We start from the raw sequence: 17,350 nt of genomic DNA, 5'->3' as shown, positions 1-17,350 counted from the left end.
TCCTTCAAGTCTTAAAACCCTATGATTCTGCATCATACCCTGCAAATGCTTTGCTGACTCCACTCTACTGTTGACTCAGGAACAAAGAAAAGGCTAACAGCTGTAACAGTGGTACATATGTCTTATAATTTTCCTTGCTGGGCATACAATTCTCTGTCCAAACTCAAGAACTACTCATTTTCACTTTTTTATTCAACATATTAGTAAAATAGGAAATTTGTAATAGTGACAATAATCTTAAGTGGCTATTTTAAAATGTATTATAATTTATTTTAAAATTATAATTGTATGAAATCCTACATATCAAACCAGCAATTAGTTCAATGAAAACCAATGTGATACTCACAGATTTCCCTTTTGGTAAGTTCCCTTCACAGGCTTGTTTGGAAAGATCCTGACGCCCAATCAAGAGACAGACAGCTTCTGGCCAATCTGAAGCAGGCTGTTCTCGGCAATGATAAATAGCATCTCTGATAGGAAGAGCAACTCCAAAAGGAAGAGACTCCAAATCCCTCAGGGTGAAGCCTTACAGAGATAAAAAAGGAAAAAATATCATCAGTAAAACATAAAACCTAATACTTACCTCAGCCTCTTGTCTATAACCAAGAAGATCTCTGAAAAGATGCTACAGAAGATCACCCACAGAGAGATAAAACATCAGCACTTCTTTACATGGATATACTCCAAATGGTCGTTTTTTCCCCCAGCTGGACATCCTACATGACTGATATGCTCTTTTGGGGAGGGTGGGGGATGGGAGGAGTAGGGAAAGGAATAAGAGAACTATAAATATTGGGGTGAGTTTCTACACAAGCAAATTAATTTCAAAAAAAAAAGGCAAAACAAATGTTTGTTACTGTTTTTAAATTTAAACACTTTTTATGTTATACTAATGCCAGTTAGTATAGCTTTTTGTTTCCTACATAGTTTTCTCTCGTTTTTAAAAAGAGAATCTTAGAACCTTACTTTCCATTAGAAATCGTGCAAAACTGTCACTTACACTGTTCTAAGGGTAATTAATGTTTGTGCCCAAGTGAAAAGCTCTCTAACTAGAAAAAGGAAGTTATCTCCTAGAAATCACAAGGCTCAGTACTCATATCACTTCACCTCCTCTTTCCCTTACTGGATCACCCCTCCCTACCTGCAACCAGGTATGTTAACTTTAAAGCTTACAACAGTATGGTCCAACAAGAAGGCTCAGGAATAATTTTTCAAACTTTACTGGAGATACTCTGATCCCTGAGGTCACTGAATTCGACTATAGAGTAATTCATGCTCTCCAGTCTAAGGACAGCCTTTACCATCACCACTACAACAGAAAAAAGTTTACTGGTACCAAAATCACAGGAAGGTTCCTTGACCCAAGTGGTCTTCAAAATTGTTAGGCCTCCCACAGATTACAGAAGGCTATAAGAATGTCATGGAAAACAGCAGTGTCCTTTTGCTAAGTAAGTAGATCTTTATATTATGCTTTATATTCTATAATTATCTCAATTCTATGGAACACTCCCAGAAAGTACTAACTAAAGCCCTCCTCACTTCTAGCAAAGAAACAGCAGGTACTAATCAGATTCTAGAGCAGAAAAGTGTGGCTTTCTACTTGTTAATTGTAAGGTTAATACAAAGTAAGAAAAAAATGGCCTTACCTACATTAGTCATCCAGAGCACTAATTTTTCAGCTAGGCTATTAACAGGTGTACTATGTCTGAAACTATATCTACAAAAAAAGAGAACATAACATTATTAAATATATCAATTAAAAAGTAAGAACAAAAACTACTTAGTTCAAAATTACCTGTTGTCATTTTGATCCATTTGACTCTTTTTTGGTGCTGAAAAGGAATAAAATGAAGTTACAGTATTTTAATCAAGTTGGTAAAGAAACATATTCTACTCAATCCCTATTGCAGACCACTTGAAATTAATGTTCTTTTCCTAGAGGCTTTTAAAAAAGTAGTTGGCAGTGCTATGGTCACTAGACGGTGAACAGATGGGGAGGTGTAATGGGTTGCAAGTGAGAATCCTGGTTAATTCATTTTTACTGAACTGCTAAGAATGGCCTTTCAAGGTGTCTGCTTTTAAGTGGGTAGGAAAAATGGATATAAACCAAAGGAAAGGATATTTTAACAATACATGAAAATAACTAACACGTTATGAAAGGATAAAACACAAAACATCACTTAGTTTAAATGGATTTTCATCTTACTGCCACCTTATGGGTGTGCATCCCTCAAGGTAAAGAATTGCCTAAACTCAAACATGTTGGTCTTCCTCTCCCTTTCTCTGAATTGCTCCCTAGGTCTGGAATGTTCTCCCCTTCCTCTTCCACAAAATCACATCTCCCAGAAGACTTTCCTGATCTTCCTTTAAATAGCAGCATTTCTAGCACACCTCACTTAGTATTTCATTTTAAACTTTTCTAAACAGTTACTGTGCATTACTAGTATCTGTATGTTCATGTACATTGATCCTTCTACAATGAAAGCTACACAGGAGCATGAGCTAAATCTCACCTAAATTTTTCTACTTGGCCCTAGGACTTAAGCAGAGTATTCTTTAAAAAGTAAATGATTAATAAAAGTTAGCTAATAAATTCAAATCTCTGAAGGTGTTGGTTGGAACGGCATTTGGCAAAGGATGGAATAACAAAAACCTGGTAACTGGACAAAAAACCAGTTTTGTACATTTTCTAAAATCTCCATGAATAATCTGCAATCTCCTGGAGAGTAACTCATATAATTTCTAATGGTAAAGATCTAGTTCTGAATTGTCATCATAAACAAACAAATTTATATTATTGACTTGGCCATTTGGGTGATGCTTCTTTGTCAACATATTGTTGACAAAGTTCATACCGAAGTTACCCATGGGAGTGGGGTGGGGAGCCTTTAATTTCCATCCTTGGATCTTAATGATCATGCTTCACCTGGCCTTAGACTGTTCTAATTGACATTCAACAAATCCAATGACGCATATACCTGTTGTCGGCTTTTACTATTACTTGAGGTCTGCTTGTTGCCAAAGTATTTCCGTAGGCTTTTTTTGTGCTTATTGTGTATTCAGAAAAGTCTATTGATCCTCATACTCCTTTTTTGGCAACTCTTTCTATAATTTCCTTCAGATGATGGACCCTTTGTTAATATTGTATTAGTTCTTGATAAGATACTTTCCAAATCTATTATGTTCTCTTTTATAGGTCCAAAATTATAAATTAAGATTTTGTGAAAGTGTAAATTAAGTATCTAGAAAGCAGAAATTAAATATTCCGTAGCTCTTAACTGTTTGAAATGTACTCTTACCACTGAGACTTGATTTCGAGATGCCAAAAAGTCTCTGAAAAATTAAACCATGGCTTTCTTCTTCATAGCTTTATGCTCATCATATTTTGCCCGGAGACCAAAGAACCATGTATTGGTTCATTCTGATCTCTAGTTCAAGCTCCAAAGTCAGCACTCTATCCACTGCTCCACACTACCTCTAAAATTGTTCTTAATATTACTGTGTCGGTGGTACATTTTAAAAAGAGAATAGTTTTACATGTGGATAGCAAATACTCTTTAAGAGTTCTCATTATACTTGGGTCTTATATATTGTCAATATGTGAATAAACTTCAAGTGTAGAAATGAGCCGTAAGCTTCTGGATAACGAACCTAACAAATGTGATGTTGCAAAGATATCAGGTAGCTTGTTCAATAATTACTGAATTGTTGGACTCCACTCTTTAGACCCTGAGATTTTTTTTGGCACACTATTCTTGCTCCTCAGTTAATATATTATTTTCTTCTAAGTACGTTTATATATTTTTGCAAATGCTGTGTACAAAGTACTCAAAGACATAACCGGACTGTGTTTAGAGGGGTCCGTACTCTCATCTCTCGGTAGTAGATGCGTGATGCCTTCTGTTAAAAAAAGAGTATCATCAGACTCTCATTTGAAAGGAAACTGACCAAGTGCTCTGCGCATGTTTCATGTCCACAATGAAGCCCTCAGGTCCTTTAACTGGCTCTAGAGGGTCCCTCTGCCTTCCAGTTTTGCAGAGAAGCAGGGTTTCAGGTACCTTCCGTGGCATAACTCTTCCACCATTCTTTATATTAATAATATACAAGCTTTCTGCTTCTCATTTGATTGAACTTTCTTATTTCTTGTGGTTGACCATCATCCTCCTTCAAGTGTTGCGCCTCCCTGAATTTCGCTGCCTCTCAGCATTCTGTGGCAAAGTTTTGATGTATGTAACGTTCTTTCTTCTTTGTACTGCTTTGACTCCTGTTTCTGGTATACTTCTGTTTTTCAGACTGCTTTTCATGTTTCTATTTTTTGTTGAATTTGAGAACTATGGCATTCAAGCTTTCTAGTATAGGCAGCAACTAAGTATTATTGTGATGATGATAATTATTAATTGTAGTTAACGATGGGCATATATGTAGCACTTTAAAGTTTGGAAAAGGGCAATATATTCATTACCTCATTTGATCCTTGTAACAAAAAAAAAACACATAGTCCCTGACCTCAAGGAGCTTACTTTCTACAGAAAAGCATAACAGAGCTGAATAATTATGTAAAAGAGGAAGGAAAAGAGGAAAGTTTATGGAGAGGGGAGAAGACTTTCAGCTTGGGGTTGAAGGAGTGGGAAGGTTTCGTGAAGGAGGTTGGCACCTGAGTTGAGCCTTGAAGAAAGATAAGGATTTTGACAGATGGAGGTGAGGAAAATATACCTTCTTGACATGGAGAAATACTTATGGACAGAGAAAGAAGACAGAATGCCAAGTTTGGGAAACAGATATTAGTCTGGTCTGGAAGGAGACAATATATACAAAGGGGTAGCAATGTGAAATAAGTCTGAAAGGTAAGTTGGAGCCAGACAGAAGGAAATCTTAATTGTCAAGCTGAGGAATTTGTATTTTATCCTAAAGGAAACAGGGAGCAAAACAGTTAGCATATCATACTACCTGAAGTTACTTTGGATAAATATTGTGATGCTTCATTAGAAACAGCTCTCTCATCACCAAGTATATAGAGTGCAACACTCTGCAAGGGAAAAAAATATTACACTTAAATTTATTCCCATCATATAAAATCCATTAAAATAATATAAAATTAAAAGATACATAGATGGGAAAAACTCAAAATTTACAGTTTTTACCTTAATGTTCCAGTATACAAAATGTGTAATCAAATACATATTTCAAAGGTTAGCTAACAGGCTAAATTATCTACTTCACTAAGTTTCCACTAAAGGGTATCATGGCATTTTTTTCTCAAAATAATGAGGAAAATAGTTATATCAGAGGATGAAAAGCCAAGCAATTCTAAAGCCATGCGATTCTAATGGTACCTAAAAACACCTAACATGTTTAAAATAAAAGCATCAGATACAAATCCCTATATTTAAATCAGTTATCATTCTTCAATTGTACACTATTAAAACTGATGTAAAAGCTTTTTCCAGCTCTTATCTTTAATACAACTCTTTTTTTAAAACAACAAAATACAATGCTCTTCTGGTCAATTCCTGTTCATAAGGTTTTCCCTTATGATAGTTCCATATAAGGGGCTGGATAAGATTCATAACTGGATCAAATGCTTCAGAATGGCACATAAATTACTAATAACAATTTAATTTTCAGTTATCATGCTATTAAACCAAACTTCCTTACTAATGTTTAGGCCACATTCTACATCCTACAAAAAAAATTAACCTATAATAATCCTACTTTAGCTCAGAATTTTATCACCTTTTTAAAATCTCAATGGTACTCTACATTGTTGGTAAAGAGAACTGTATGTGTGTGTGGAATTTCTTATTTCCCTTTTGAGAATAAGCAGTTTTTACTAAACGGCACCTTTGGAAAAAAATTTTTTTAAAGGATTTTGTTGTGTTTCTTTAATATTCCGATTCCAGATTACTCATTTATAATACTGATTAAAAATAACATATTCAAATTGGTATCTGGCTGGGGCTTTGAAACACTGAGGTAGTTATTTAAAACTAACATAAAAGTTAAAATTGTGATAGTACATACCAACACTATGAGTTTGCTTCGTTCACAGACTCCAGATAGGTAAGGATAAGGTGATGCTCCTTCACCCTTTAAACAAGAACTCAGCCACTGATATATGCTTGGAGGCTCAGGTGTAAAAAATGAAGGGTGATGCATAAGTCCTATTTGGGCTTTAAAGTGGATGAAATTTTTAAAACACATAAAAGCATAGGAAGACAATGTTTTTACTCTATTCTAAAACAAAAGATATGTACTCTTTACTGCAATGGTCAAAACATGGTCCTCCATTTCCCCCTGCGTTTGGCTTGTATAAAACCTAAGTGTGGCTCTTTGTACCACAAACATAGCTTAGGCTTCCCTGGTCTCCCAAAGCAGAATCAAAATTGTTAACCATTTTGTTCTTGCTGGTAATATCCATCTCCATCACCTCCCTCAGCTCTTAGGAGATAAATTCCCTTACATACCATGTAGGAAAGGACCAATATTGATGGAGAGAAGAGATTACGGGGAGTTATTATCCCCCCAAAATCTGTACTTTGATCTGAAGTTCCACTTCCAATTTGTAAATAGATAACATCTAAGCTATTGCTCAAAAGTACCGTGGTGAGTACAGTGGTGAAAGGTATAGGGGCAGCTAGGTGGCACAGTGGAAAGAGTGCTGGATCTGACGTCAGAAAGACTCATCTTCCTGAGTTCAAATATGGCCTCAGACACTTACTGTGACCCTGGCCAAAGCACTTAGTCTTGTTTGCCTCAGTTTCCTCATCTGTAAAATGAGCTGGAGAAGGAAATGGCAAACCTCTCCAGTATCTTTACCAAAAAAATCTCAAATGGGGTCACAAAGAGTAGGACATGACTGAAAATGATTCAGCAACAAATAGTGGCAACTGTCAAGCTGAGTATCATAGAATAGAAACATAGGCAATATAAATAAAGGCAGGAGTACTAATCCTACAGCAGCATGGGAGTTCCTAAGACCTGCAATTTTGATAACATAAAGTCATTTAATTAACAACTAGAATGAAGATATATAAATGGTACTCAGTATTCAAAAACATTTAGGCCAGCTAGAATTTTACAGACAAAAACCTGCTCACCAGTGCTTCATATTATATGTTAAAAAAAAAATTCCACTCTAGAAAGGGTAACACTTCCACTAATAAAAAATACCGCATCTTGTAAAACACACATCAAATTAAAATCTTTGGGGGGGGGGGGGCACAACTTTGAAAACTTAATAAAATCTAGATTGTTGATCCAAATATAAAAGAATTATCTATGATTACTGTGTGGTAAAATTTTCTTGGAAACAGTTTTTCAAGGTCTGGCTCTGCTATAACCAGAGAACTCTTTTAAGTCCCTGTTAAACCTGTCCCTGAAGGGAAAGAGTAAAGTTGATAGGCGGGGTTCATTTATGCTGAACGTTGCACTATATAGATGCTCTACTGCATGTTATATCATATTTCTAAAGTCCCATGGCCCATTTTCTCACTCAGAATCTCAAGGTAAAGTCCACGTACAAAATGAAATTTCTCCACATTTATTTATGCTCAATTTTAGAAGTGCAGGGAACACTGTTAAAGGAGATGAACTGATACAGTCTATCATATTAATGACATTTAAAGAAAATTTAACTATTGAACCATTTTATAATTCTCAATATTAAAGGTCCTTATGACTTCAAATTAAATGAGATGATATATGATAAAACACTTTACAAACTTTCAGGTACTACATAAATTAAGTTAGTTATTGTTAAGTGGTGCAGTAGATACTGCTGGACTTGAAATTAGGAAAACCTAAGTTTGAATCCCATCTCTGACACTAGCTGTGTGTCCCTGGGCAAATCATGCAACCTCTCTCAGCCTCAGTTTTGTCATCTGTTAAAGGGGAGAAGAGCAGCACCTATTTCTGGGTAAACTGTGAGTACCAAATGAAAATCACATATAAACTATTTTGCCAACCTTAAAGTGTTATATAAACGCTAGCTGCATGACTAGGTGGTACAGTAGATAGCGCTGGACTTGAAGTCAGAAAGACTTGCCTCGAATACTTACCAGCTGTGTGACCCTGAGTGATAAATCACCTAATTGTTCTCAGTCTCAGTTTCTTTATCTTTAAAATGAGGATAACAGCACTAATTTCTCAGGATTGTTGCAAGGACAAAATGAGATAACATTCATGAAGCAACTTGAAAACCTTAGAACACTATATAAATGCTAGCTGCTATTATTATTATAATAAAATACACTGCAATACCACTCCTACCCTCTTTCAAAAAGGGTTCTGAAGTTTTTCAAATTATCCATGAAGGCTTTGGCTTCACCAAAGTTCAGGTTTCAAGCACAGTATCAGATTTGTTTGGTGGGGAAAATTTGTCTCTTACACAGAGGTTAGACAATAGAGGGAAGAGATTCAAATTACACCGCTCTTTAAAAGCAGCAAGATAGGTCAAAAATGTAGGAATTGCAACAATTATTTTAGAAACCATAAGTTTCTAAGTTTAAATAATTTCTTCTTTCCTTTCATTTCTTAATTCATTAAAGATAATAATTATTAAGAAAAAAGAAATCCAGGATTTATAATAGTAAATTATGGGAATGAATGCATTGACAACATGAGTCTTTTGAGTCAAAGATTCTGTTTAAATGTAAAGAGCTTTGGTGTTTATCCATCATTAAGTCATTTGGGCAAAATGTACACAGGCAGAATGGATCAGAAGCACATTTACAATGGCGTCAAGAGTTTCTGAATTTGAGCTTCTAAGAATGCTGCCAAGCCTAAATCTTATGTAATTGCTACCCCACGGCTACAGGAAAGCTTACTGAGAGAGATTCTGATAAATGACACACCACTGCCTAGAAAATCATTAATGCCACAGCAGCTTACCTTGATCAATTATGCATGTTTGTCGGGAAGCTTTCACAAGTATTGGATAATCTCTATAGTAGTAATCTAAATATGGCTCCAACTGTAAATCTCTAAAACAATAAAGAATATAAGAAAGGGAAAAGGAAAAGATGTTACTCTCAAAAACACAAAAGACTTCTGAGTTCTGTGTTGTTTAAAGGGACTTAACAGTTTACTGTTGTTCAGTTGTTTTTCAATTTCATCCGACTCTTTGTGACCCCATGTCGGGTTTTCTTGGCAAAGATACTGGAGTGGTTTATTTCCTTCTCCAGCTCATTTTACAGATGAGGAAATAGAAGCAAACAGAGGTAAGTGATTTGCCCAGGGTCACACAGCTAGTGAGCATCTGAGGCCAGACTTGAATTCACGAACATGAGTCTTCCTGACTCCAGGCCCAGCACCCTATCCACTGTACTACCCAGCTTGTCAAATAATTCTTTTCTGAATTTTTAAAGGAACAAGAGAAGAAAGTAGGGAAAACCATCAGACCATGTAAGTTTGACCTAAATAACATCTCTTATGAATGTGAAGTGGAAGTAATGATAGGTTTAAGGCAGGGCTGTCCAAAATGCAGTGCGACTTATGCAGCCCGCCTATAAGCATAAAAATTTACATAAATGCTTCAGTAAACCCCAGCTACAGCAGAGCTCTCACTAAAATAGCAAATCAAAATATACTGTCTGTTGTTTCAATAAAAACCTAAGGTTAAACAGCCCTGGTTTAAGGGATTAGATCTGATAGATAAAGAGTGCCTGAAGAACTATGGATAGAGGTTTGCAATACTGTAAAGAAAGCAGCTACAAAAAAACATTCCAATGAAGAAGAGCAAGAAAGCAAAATGGCTGTCTGATGAGGTTTTACAAATAGCTGAGGAAAAGAAGGAAAATGAAAAGGAAAGGAGAAACGGAAAGATATATTCAATGCAGAATTACAGAGAACAGCAAGGAGAGATATGGTTTTCTTAAATGAGTAATGAAAAGAAATAGAAGAAAACAAGAGAATGAGAGACAAGAAATGTCTTTAAGAAAATTAGATATGAAGAGAACACGATAAAGGCACAATAAAAGACAAACTTGTAGGAACTTAACAGAAGTAGAAGACATTAAGAGGTGGCAAGAATATACAGAAGAACTATACAAGAAAGATCTTAACATCACCAATAACCACAATAGTATGATTACTGACCTAGAGTCAGACATCCTGGAGAACAAAGTTAAGCAGGCCTTACGAAGCATCGCTAACAATAAAACTGATGGAGGTGATGGAATTCCAGCTGAGCTATTTAAAATCCTAAAAGATGATGCTGTTAAAGTGCTGTGCTTAATATGCCAGCAAATTTGGAAAACTCAACAGTGGTCATGGCAAAAGATCAATTCATGTCCCAATCCTGAAGAAGGGCAATGCTGAAGAATGTTCAAATTATTGACCAATTGTGCTCATTTCACATTCCATCAAGGTTATGCTTAAGAGTCTGCAAGCTAGGCTTCAGCAATATGTGAACTGAGAATTACCAGAAGAGCAGGCTGGTTTTCAAAGAGGCATAGGAACTAGACACTAAATTGCCAACATTCACTGGAGAAATAAAGGGAGTTCTAGAAAAACATCTACATCTGCCTCACTGACTACACTAAAGCCTTTGATTGTATGGATCACAACAAAATGTGGCAAGTTCTCAAAGAGACAGGAGTACCAGATCAACTTATTAGTCTGCTGAGGAACCTGTATGTAGGCCAAGAAGCAACAGAACCAAACGTGGAACAACTGATTGGGTTAAGGTTGGAAAAAGAGTACAACAGGCTGTCAATTGTCACCTTATTTAGTTAACTTATATGCAGAATACATCCTATGAAATGCCAGGCTGGGTGAATCAAAAGCCAGAAGAAACAACAACAACTTCAGATATGCAGATGATACCACTCTGACAGCAGAAGGTGAAAAATTAAGAAGCCTCTTAATAGGAGGAGAGTGTAAAGAGGAGGGTGTAAAAGGTGGCTTAAAGCTTAATTAAAAACAAAAATGCTGAAGATCTTGCAATTGGTCTTATCATTTTCTGGCAAATAAGAGGGGAAAGAAATGAAAGCAATTGTCAGACTTTATATTCTTGAACTCAAAGATCACTATGGATGCTGACTGTAGCCATGAAATTAAAAGATGCTTGCTCCTTGGAAGGAAAGCTGTGGCAAATCTGGATAGCATACTAAAAAGCAGAGACATCGCTTTGCCAACAAAGGTCCAATGAATGCCTGTGAAAGTCGGACTATAATGAAAGCTGAGCGCCACAGAATCATCGCTTCTGAAGAGTTCTGGGAGTTCCTTGAACAGCAAGGAAATCAAATCAGTCAGTACTTTAAGAAATCCAGACTATTCACTGAAAGGTCAAATACTGAAGCTGAAATACGTTGGCCACATAATAAGACAGGAGTCACTGGAAAAGACCCTGATGTTGGGAAAGACTGAAGGCAGGAGGGAAATGGAACAGCAGAGGATAAGATGGATAGATAGTGTCATGGAAGCAAGAACGTATGTTTAGATGGACTTCGGGAGACAGCAGAGGACAGCAGGACCTGGTGTGCTATGGTTCATGGGGTCACAAAGAGCTGGACACAGATGAAGGACTGATCGACAACAACTTGATCAATGCTCCAAACAATAGTATTTAACAGATCATGCAGAGTCTCATAGAGCCTTCAATGCTTTTCCTTTAGTAGTACAAAGTAGCCCATTACACTAGTCCCATAACTGGCTCTGGCAGGAATTCAGAATGTACTTTAAGAGCATAACAAACGATGAATGCTAAGCTTAACTAGAGAACAGTAACAGCTGATTAATTTAAAAGTTAAAGATACATTACAAATACTCTAATGGAGGGTATAATAAAATAAAGGGGAAAAATACTTGATTCTTATTTGTGTAAGTTGCCATATACCATTCATAAAATTCTTAGGGTCAATATAAATTCATTTAAGAACATTCCAGATACTTCTAACTTACAAAGGCCACATACCTTGCCAACTGAACTAGAAGAACAACGAGTGAACGTATTCCTTCTCCCATTAAACTATTCAATTTTAATTCCTCATAAACAAGATGAAGCACAAAAAAAATAGCAGGTATATGAGTGAAGAGAAGTGTAGAAGAATCCAAAGTAAGGTTATGTAAAACATCCTCCTTCAACAGTGAAACTTCCAAAGGATTCAAATGCAAAGCTCTAGTCAAAAGATGAGACTCAACATTCTGGTGATAGTCTGAATTTAGTAAATATTCCCAGTCCTAATCAGAGGAACAGAAAAACAGATGCATTAATAATAAACCTAATAACATCTCTTTTATCCCCAGGAGTTATTTTATTTTCATTAGTGGAAAAACTAAATACTAACAGCAAAAAAAAAATCTAATTTATTTGTGACAATTCCAGTACTAGTAGCTTGAGATTAAATGTACTTTCAAGTATCAAAAAAAGTCATAATGTCAAATGTAGAGATGTCAAACATGAAGAGCCAAATAGTTGACACAGGTCACAAATATTGTGACAGGTCATCTTCAGAAAGCCGTGGGCGGGGGGGGGGGGGAATCCATCTATGGATAGAGTGATAAGGTGAAGGTATTTGGGTGTACGCTGTGTCCAAAAAAAAGCTGCTATATACAATAGTAGTTGAAACAAAAGAGATGAAGCAATTAATCTCGGGTTGGTTCTAAGTTAATGTGATGCTGGAATACTACACTATAACAAGAACCTGTGATTTCATTAATGCGATAATTCTTTCTATCGAAGCTAGATCTAAACCAGTCGGTAACTTATAGTCTTAGGAAGATGCCACAATAATGGCCTCAAATGTAAAAAGTTTTATTAACCAGTTATGTGGAGTATTGGATAGTAAATAACCTCTTTCATTTTTTCCCCTGAATTGATCAATTGCTTTGATACCAGATAGATAGCCTCAGAGCCATAATACTCCAGCTTAGATTTTTATTTTTATGCTCAATGACGTATGGGTGCTATCCAAATAAACTTGACCCTATGGCAAACATCATAATTTTAAATAGGTACCTTAGGCAGACAATGGAAACAATAAAACAATAAAAACTGATAACACAAACACCGGTGTAACAAATTAACCCATTAGCAATGAACCACAATATTTACCTCATCTGATCCAGTGTCAGAAGGTCTTGCTTTTTTAGGTGCAATGACTGGGGAAAGAGATCCTTCAAAGTCAAGCTGCAAATTATCACCCCAAAAAAGAAACAAAAATTTGAGTTTAATATATGATTTTATTAGAGGATACTCAGTAATCCTTTTCTGCAGCTTATCAACTTAATATCAATTTGATGTGGACATTCATAATGACTTGTATTAAGAAGTTAATCTCACCATAAACAAATATTACATCATCTGTTATCACATGATATATCATGATCAACAAGTACAGACAGCATTTTAAGAACTCTTATATACCACCACTAACAGGTAAACTATTTAGTTTCAATTTACAGATAGAGATAGAGCCAATTCATTGACCAACATTTAATAAGCACTAATCCTTCAAGGGAAAAAATGGACATCTAATGAAAAAGAGGACTTTCAACCCTTCTTGATGAAAAGACCAGAACTGAACATAAAATCTGACATTCAAACACAAGACTCAAAAGAAGCACAAAAAGTTAAACATAAAAAGAGTAATCATAAGTGACTCACTAAAGTTAAACTACTTACATTCCTATATGGCAAGATGATACATGTAACTCTTAAGAACTTTATCATTATTAAGCCAGTGAGGGGTCTACCTAGAAAGAGGGCATGAATGTGAGTCAATCAAGTTGGGATGATCTCAAATAAATGAATGATAGAATGAATGAATGAATGAATGAACAAATGGTGGGATGAGAAAGATAGATGCAGCGGGAGAAGGGGAAAGGGACAGATAGAATGGGGGGAAATTTCTAACATAAAAGAGGCACACAAGGAAGAGCTTTTATAGTGAAGGAAAAATGGGGGGGAGGGAGTGGCACTCAATGTTTGACCCTCAGTCTCATTGGAATTGCTTCAAAGAGGGAACTGACTCAGTTGGTTATAGAAATCTATCTTACCTAACAAGAAAATAGGAAGGGAAAGGGATAAGAGATATGGGGGGTCGGGGGGGGGGGAACGGTGGCAGGGAAGAGGAGGAAAGATGATAAAAGAGAAAACAGATTAAAGGAGGCAGTAGTCAGAGGCAAAACAGACTTTTGAGGAAAGACAATTAAAAAAGAGAGAGAAAGAAAGATAAATAGAAGAAACTAGAATAAAGGGAAATACACAGTTAGCAATCGTAAGGGTGAATGCGAATGAGATGAGTTCACCCATAAGGTGAGATAGTAGATACCATAAGGAGATAGTAGAATGGATTAGAAACTAGAATCCAATAATATGTTGTTCACAAGACACACTCGAAACAGAAACGCACACATGGAGTTAAAATAAAGGGCTGAAGCAGAATCTATCATACTTTAGTTGAAGTAAAAAAAGTCAGGGGTGGCAATCACAATCTCAGACAATGCAAGAACATAAATGAGATAAAAGAAATAATCAGGGAAACAACATTTTTCCAAAAAGTACCATAGACAATGAAACAACAGAAAAAAATGTAATAGCAAGTTTCTCTAATAAAGGCCTTATTTCTCAAATATAGAGGGAACTGTGTCAAATTTAGAAAAATAAGAGCCATTCCCCAAATGAAAAATGGTTAAATGATATCAACAGGCAGCTTTCAAAAGACAAAATCAAAGCTTTCTATTGTCATATGAAAAAACACTCTAAATCATTAATGATTAGAGAAATGCAAATTAAAACTCTGAGGTACTACCTCAGACCTATCAGAAATGACAAATGATGGAGGAGATGAGTGAAAACAGGTATACTAACAAATCACTGGTAGAACAGGGAATTAGTCGGAACATTCTGGAGAACAATTTAAAAGTATATAGCCCAAAGAGCTATAAAACTGTACATACTCTTTGACCCAGGAATACCACTAGAAGGTCTGCATACCAAACAGATCAAAGAAAAAGGAAAAGGACTATAATATGCAAAAATATTTATGGCAGTTCTTTTTGTGGTGGCAAAGAATTGGAAATTTAGGGGATGCTCATCAATTGGGGCATGGCTGAACACGTTCTAGCATATGATTTTGATAAAGTAGTATTGTGCTATAAGAAAGGACAAGGGAGTGGTTTCAGAAAAAAACATGACAAGACATATGAACTGATACAAGGTAAAGTGAGAAGAATCAGCAGATCATTGTGCACAGTGACAGCAATGTTGCAATAAAGATCAACTGTAAAAGACTTGGCTACTCTGATCAATACAATGATCCAAGGTAATTCCAAAGGATTCATGATGAAAAAAGGCCATCTACCTCCAGAGAAAGAACTGATGAATTCTGAGTACATATTGAAGTAATTTTCTCACTTTTTTTTTGGTGATATGGCTAATGTGGGAATGTTTTTCATGATTTCACATGTATAACTGATTTTATTTGCTTGCCTTCTTAGTGGAAGTGAATTTTGAACTTAAAATTCAAAAAGAAAAGAATGCCAAAAATAAACAATGAATTTGACTTTGTAAAAAAAAAATTTAATGAGTACCCATTAAGCTACACACTATGATGGGATTTAAAAAAAAGGGAACCAAGGGCAGAAAGATCAAGTAACAGGCAAAAAATAATTAATGTTATGAACCATAACTTTTTAAAGTGCCTTTTATAGCTGCATCTGAGACAAAAAACTCATACTGGGAATTGAAACTATTTTAACTTTCTGGCTGGCACTTAGGCAAACTGTATATCCATAACAACAGAAGAGCAAAATGAATATGCACAGCTCAAGGCTCAGTATTCTCAAAAGGGCTGTCAACTGGATGAGGCACCACGTAGGGTTTCAAACTCTGGAGGGGGTGAGGAGAGTTGATACCACTGATAAAGGCAGAACAGTCAGAGAGGAAGATGGCACAGCAGCAGAATGAGCACTGGTCTTAGAGTCAGAAGACCTCAGGTCAAGTTCTGGCTCTAATACTTAAAAACTATAGGCCTTTGAGGAAGTCACTAAACCTCTCTGAACCTCAGTTTCCTGATCTGTAAAGCTTAGTTCATATACTTCTGTGAAAGACAAAAAAACAGCAAATCTCAATTCTGGCTACTATGTTTCCACTAAGAGCACATTACTTAGGCTAACTAAATAAACAGCACAGGGAAAAATGGAAGAAATGTTCTCCAGAAAACACCTTTGTATCTGGATGAGACAAGAACCTATGGCCTAAATGGAGGGAAACGGAGAATTAATTTAAAACTACCCAATCAACAAACATTTATTAAGCACTTACTCTGGGCCACACAATATGCTAGGGCCTGAGAATACCAAGAAAACCCACGTCTCTTCACTCCACCTTATAACATACAATTAAATCAGTATAGCAGTTGGAGGGAAGAACTAGCAGCTAAAGGAAAGGCCTCTTGCACTCGGTAATACTTGAGCTGAGTCTTAAAGGAAGCCAGGGTGAGAAATCAGAGTCAAATATTTATTTGGAGTTTGTTCTGCTATGCTCATATCTATTGACATAGCATTAAAGTTTCTCCCTAACTACCTAATCCTCTTCAACCATCCTCTGGCTGATATATACCTAGAAGGAAATTTAGAAAGAATTGCTATAATTCCTTTCATTTTTACCCTTATAGATGTCAACCTCGAAGGTTACCCAATACAACACATACATAATACACAATACAAGAACCCAAACTAAGTACATTTGAACAGAGCAAACATGAAGAATTCCAACCTAGTGAATCTCTCTCAGATGTATCATAAGCAAACCATCTATCAATGGACAAGGACAATTAATTATACTCCCAAGCTCTCTCTCAATTAAGAAAAAACATGTTGTTTTAACTATGATGCTTAATTAACTAAGCAAGTTAAAATAATTCCACCCAAAAAACTAAATTCTTCTTTCCTTGGGAGTCTTACATAATAGACATGTCAGAAAGCTTTCCTTCTCACTGAAGAGTGATGCAAGGAAAAGTGGGTTCTCAACTCCTGATGATGAGAAAAGAGAGAAAAGGCATGATCATTAATACTTTCTCTTACAAACTTTGGTTCTCTGCCATAGGATGGAATACAGTGAGATGTATACTTATCAGCAAGTTATCATAATTGAATAGCACATAACAATTTAAAAAGCTAAAAGGGAGTTATCTAAGGCAGCTTGTTTTCATATTTCAAAAGAATGGAATATTTATGTAGAAGAAATATATATAGTTTTGAATAAGTCGTTAGGTAAAACTGTTCTTATTTTCCCAATAAGATTTCTTCTCAAAGAATAAGAACTTTTAAAAATATAGCTCACAAAAGTAACCCAGTAACATAGTCATGTGAACTTATTCTTATAACCATTAGTCAATCAACAAAC

At 35.8% G+C, this 17,350-nt stretch overlaps 1 protein-coding gene across 1 annotated transcript in view; it reads right to left on the bottom strand.

Annotated features, from left to right (window-relative positions):
* Window positions 1-17,350, bottom strand: part of ANAPC1 (anaphase promoting complex subunit 1) — a 149,460-nt gene that overhangs the window by 91,106 nt on the left and 41,004 nt on the right. The window contains exons 18-25 of the mRNA XM_036750871.1: window positions 13,055-13,129; window positions 11,915-12,180; window positions 8,890-8,981; window positions 6,022-6,170; window positions 4,948-5,026; window positions 1,796-1,832; window positions 1,647-1,717; window positions 347-525 (exon numbers count right to left, since the gene is read on the bottom strand). Coding sequence (XP_036606766.1) covers window positions 347-525; window positions 1,647-1,717; window positions 1,796-1,832; window positions 4,948-5,026; window positions 6,022-6,170; window positions 8,890-8,981; window positions 11,915-12,180; window positions 13,055-13,129 — 948 coding nt within the window. The remainder of the gene's footprint in view (window positions 1-346; window positions 526-1,646; window positions 1,718-1,795; window positions 1,833-4,947; window positions 5,027-6,021; window positions 6,171-8,889; window positions 8,982-11,914; window positions 12,181-13,054; window positions 13,130-17,350) is intronic.

Source organism: Trichosurus vulpecula, chromosome 3 (genome assembly GCF_011100635.1).
Source record: "Trichosurus vulpecula isolate mTriVul1 chromosome 3, mTriVul1.pri, whole genome shotgun sequence".
Taxonomy (NCBI): domain Eukaryota; kingdom Metazoa; phylum Chordata; class Mammalia; order Diprotodontia; family Phalangeridae; genus Trichosurus; species Trichosurus vulpecula.
This window is presented reverse-complemented; position numbering and strand designations above follow the sequence as displayed.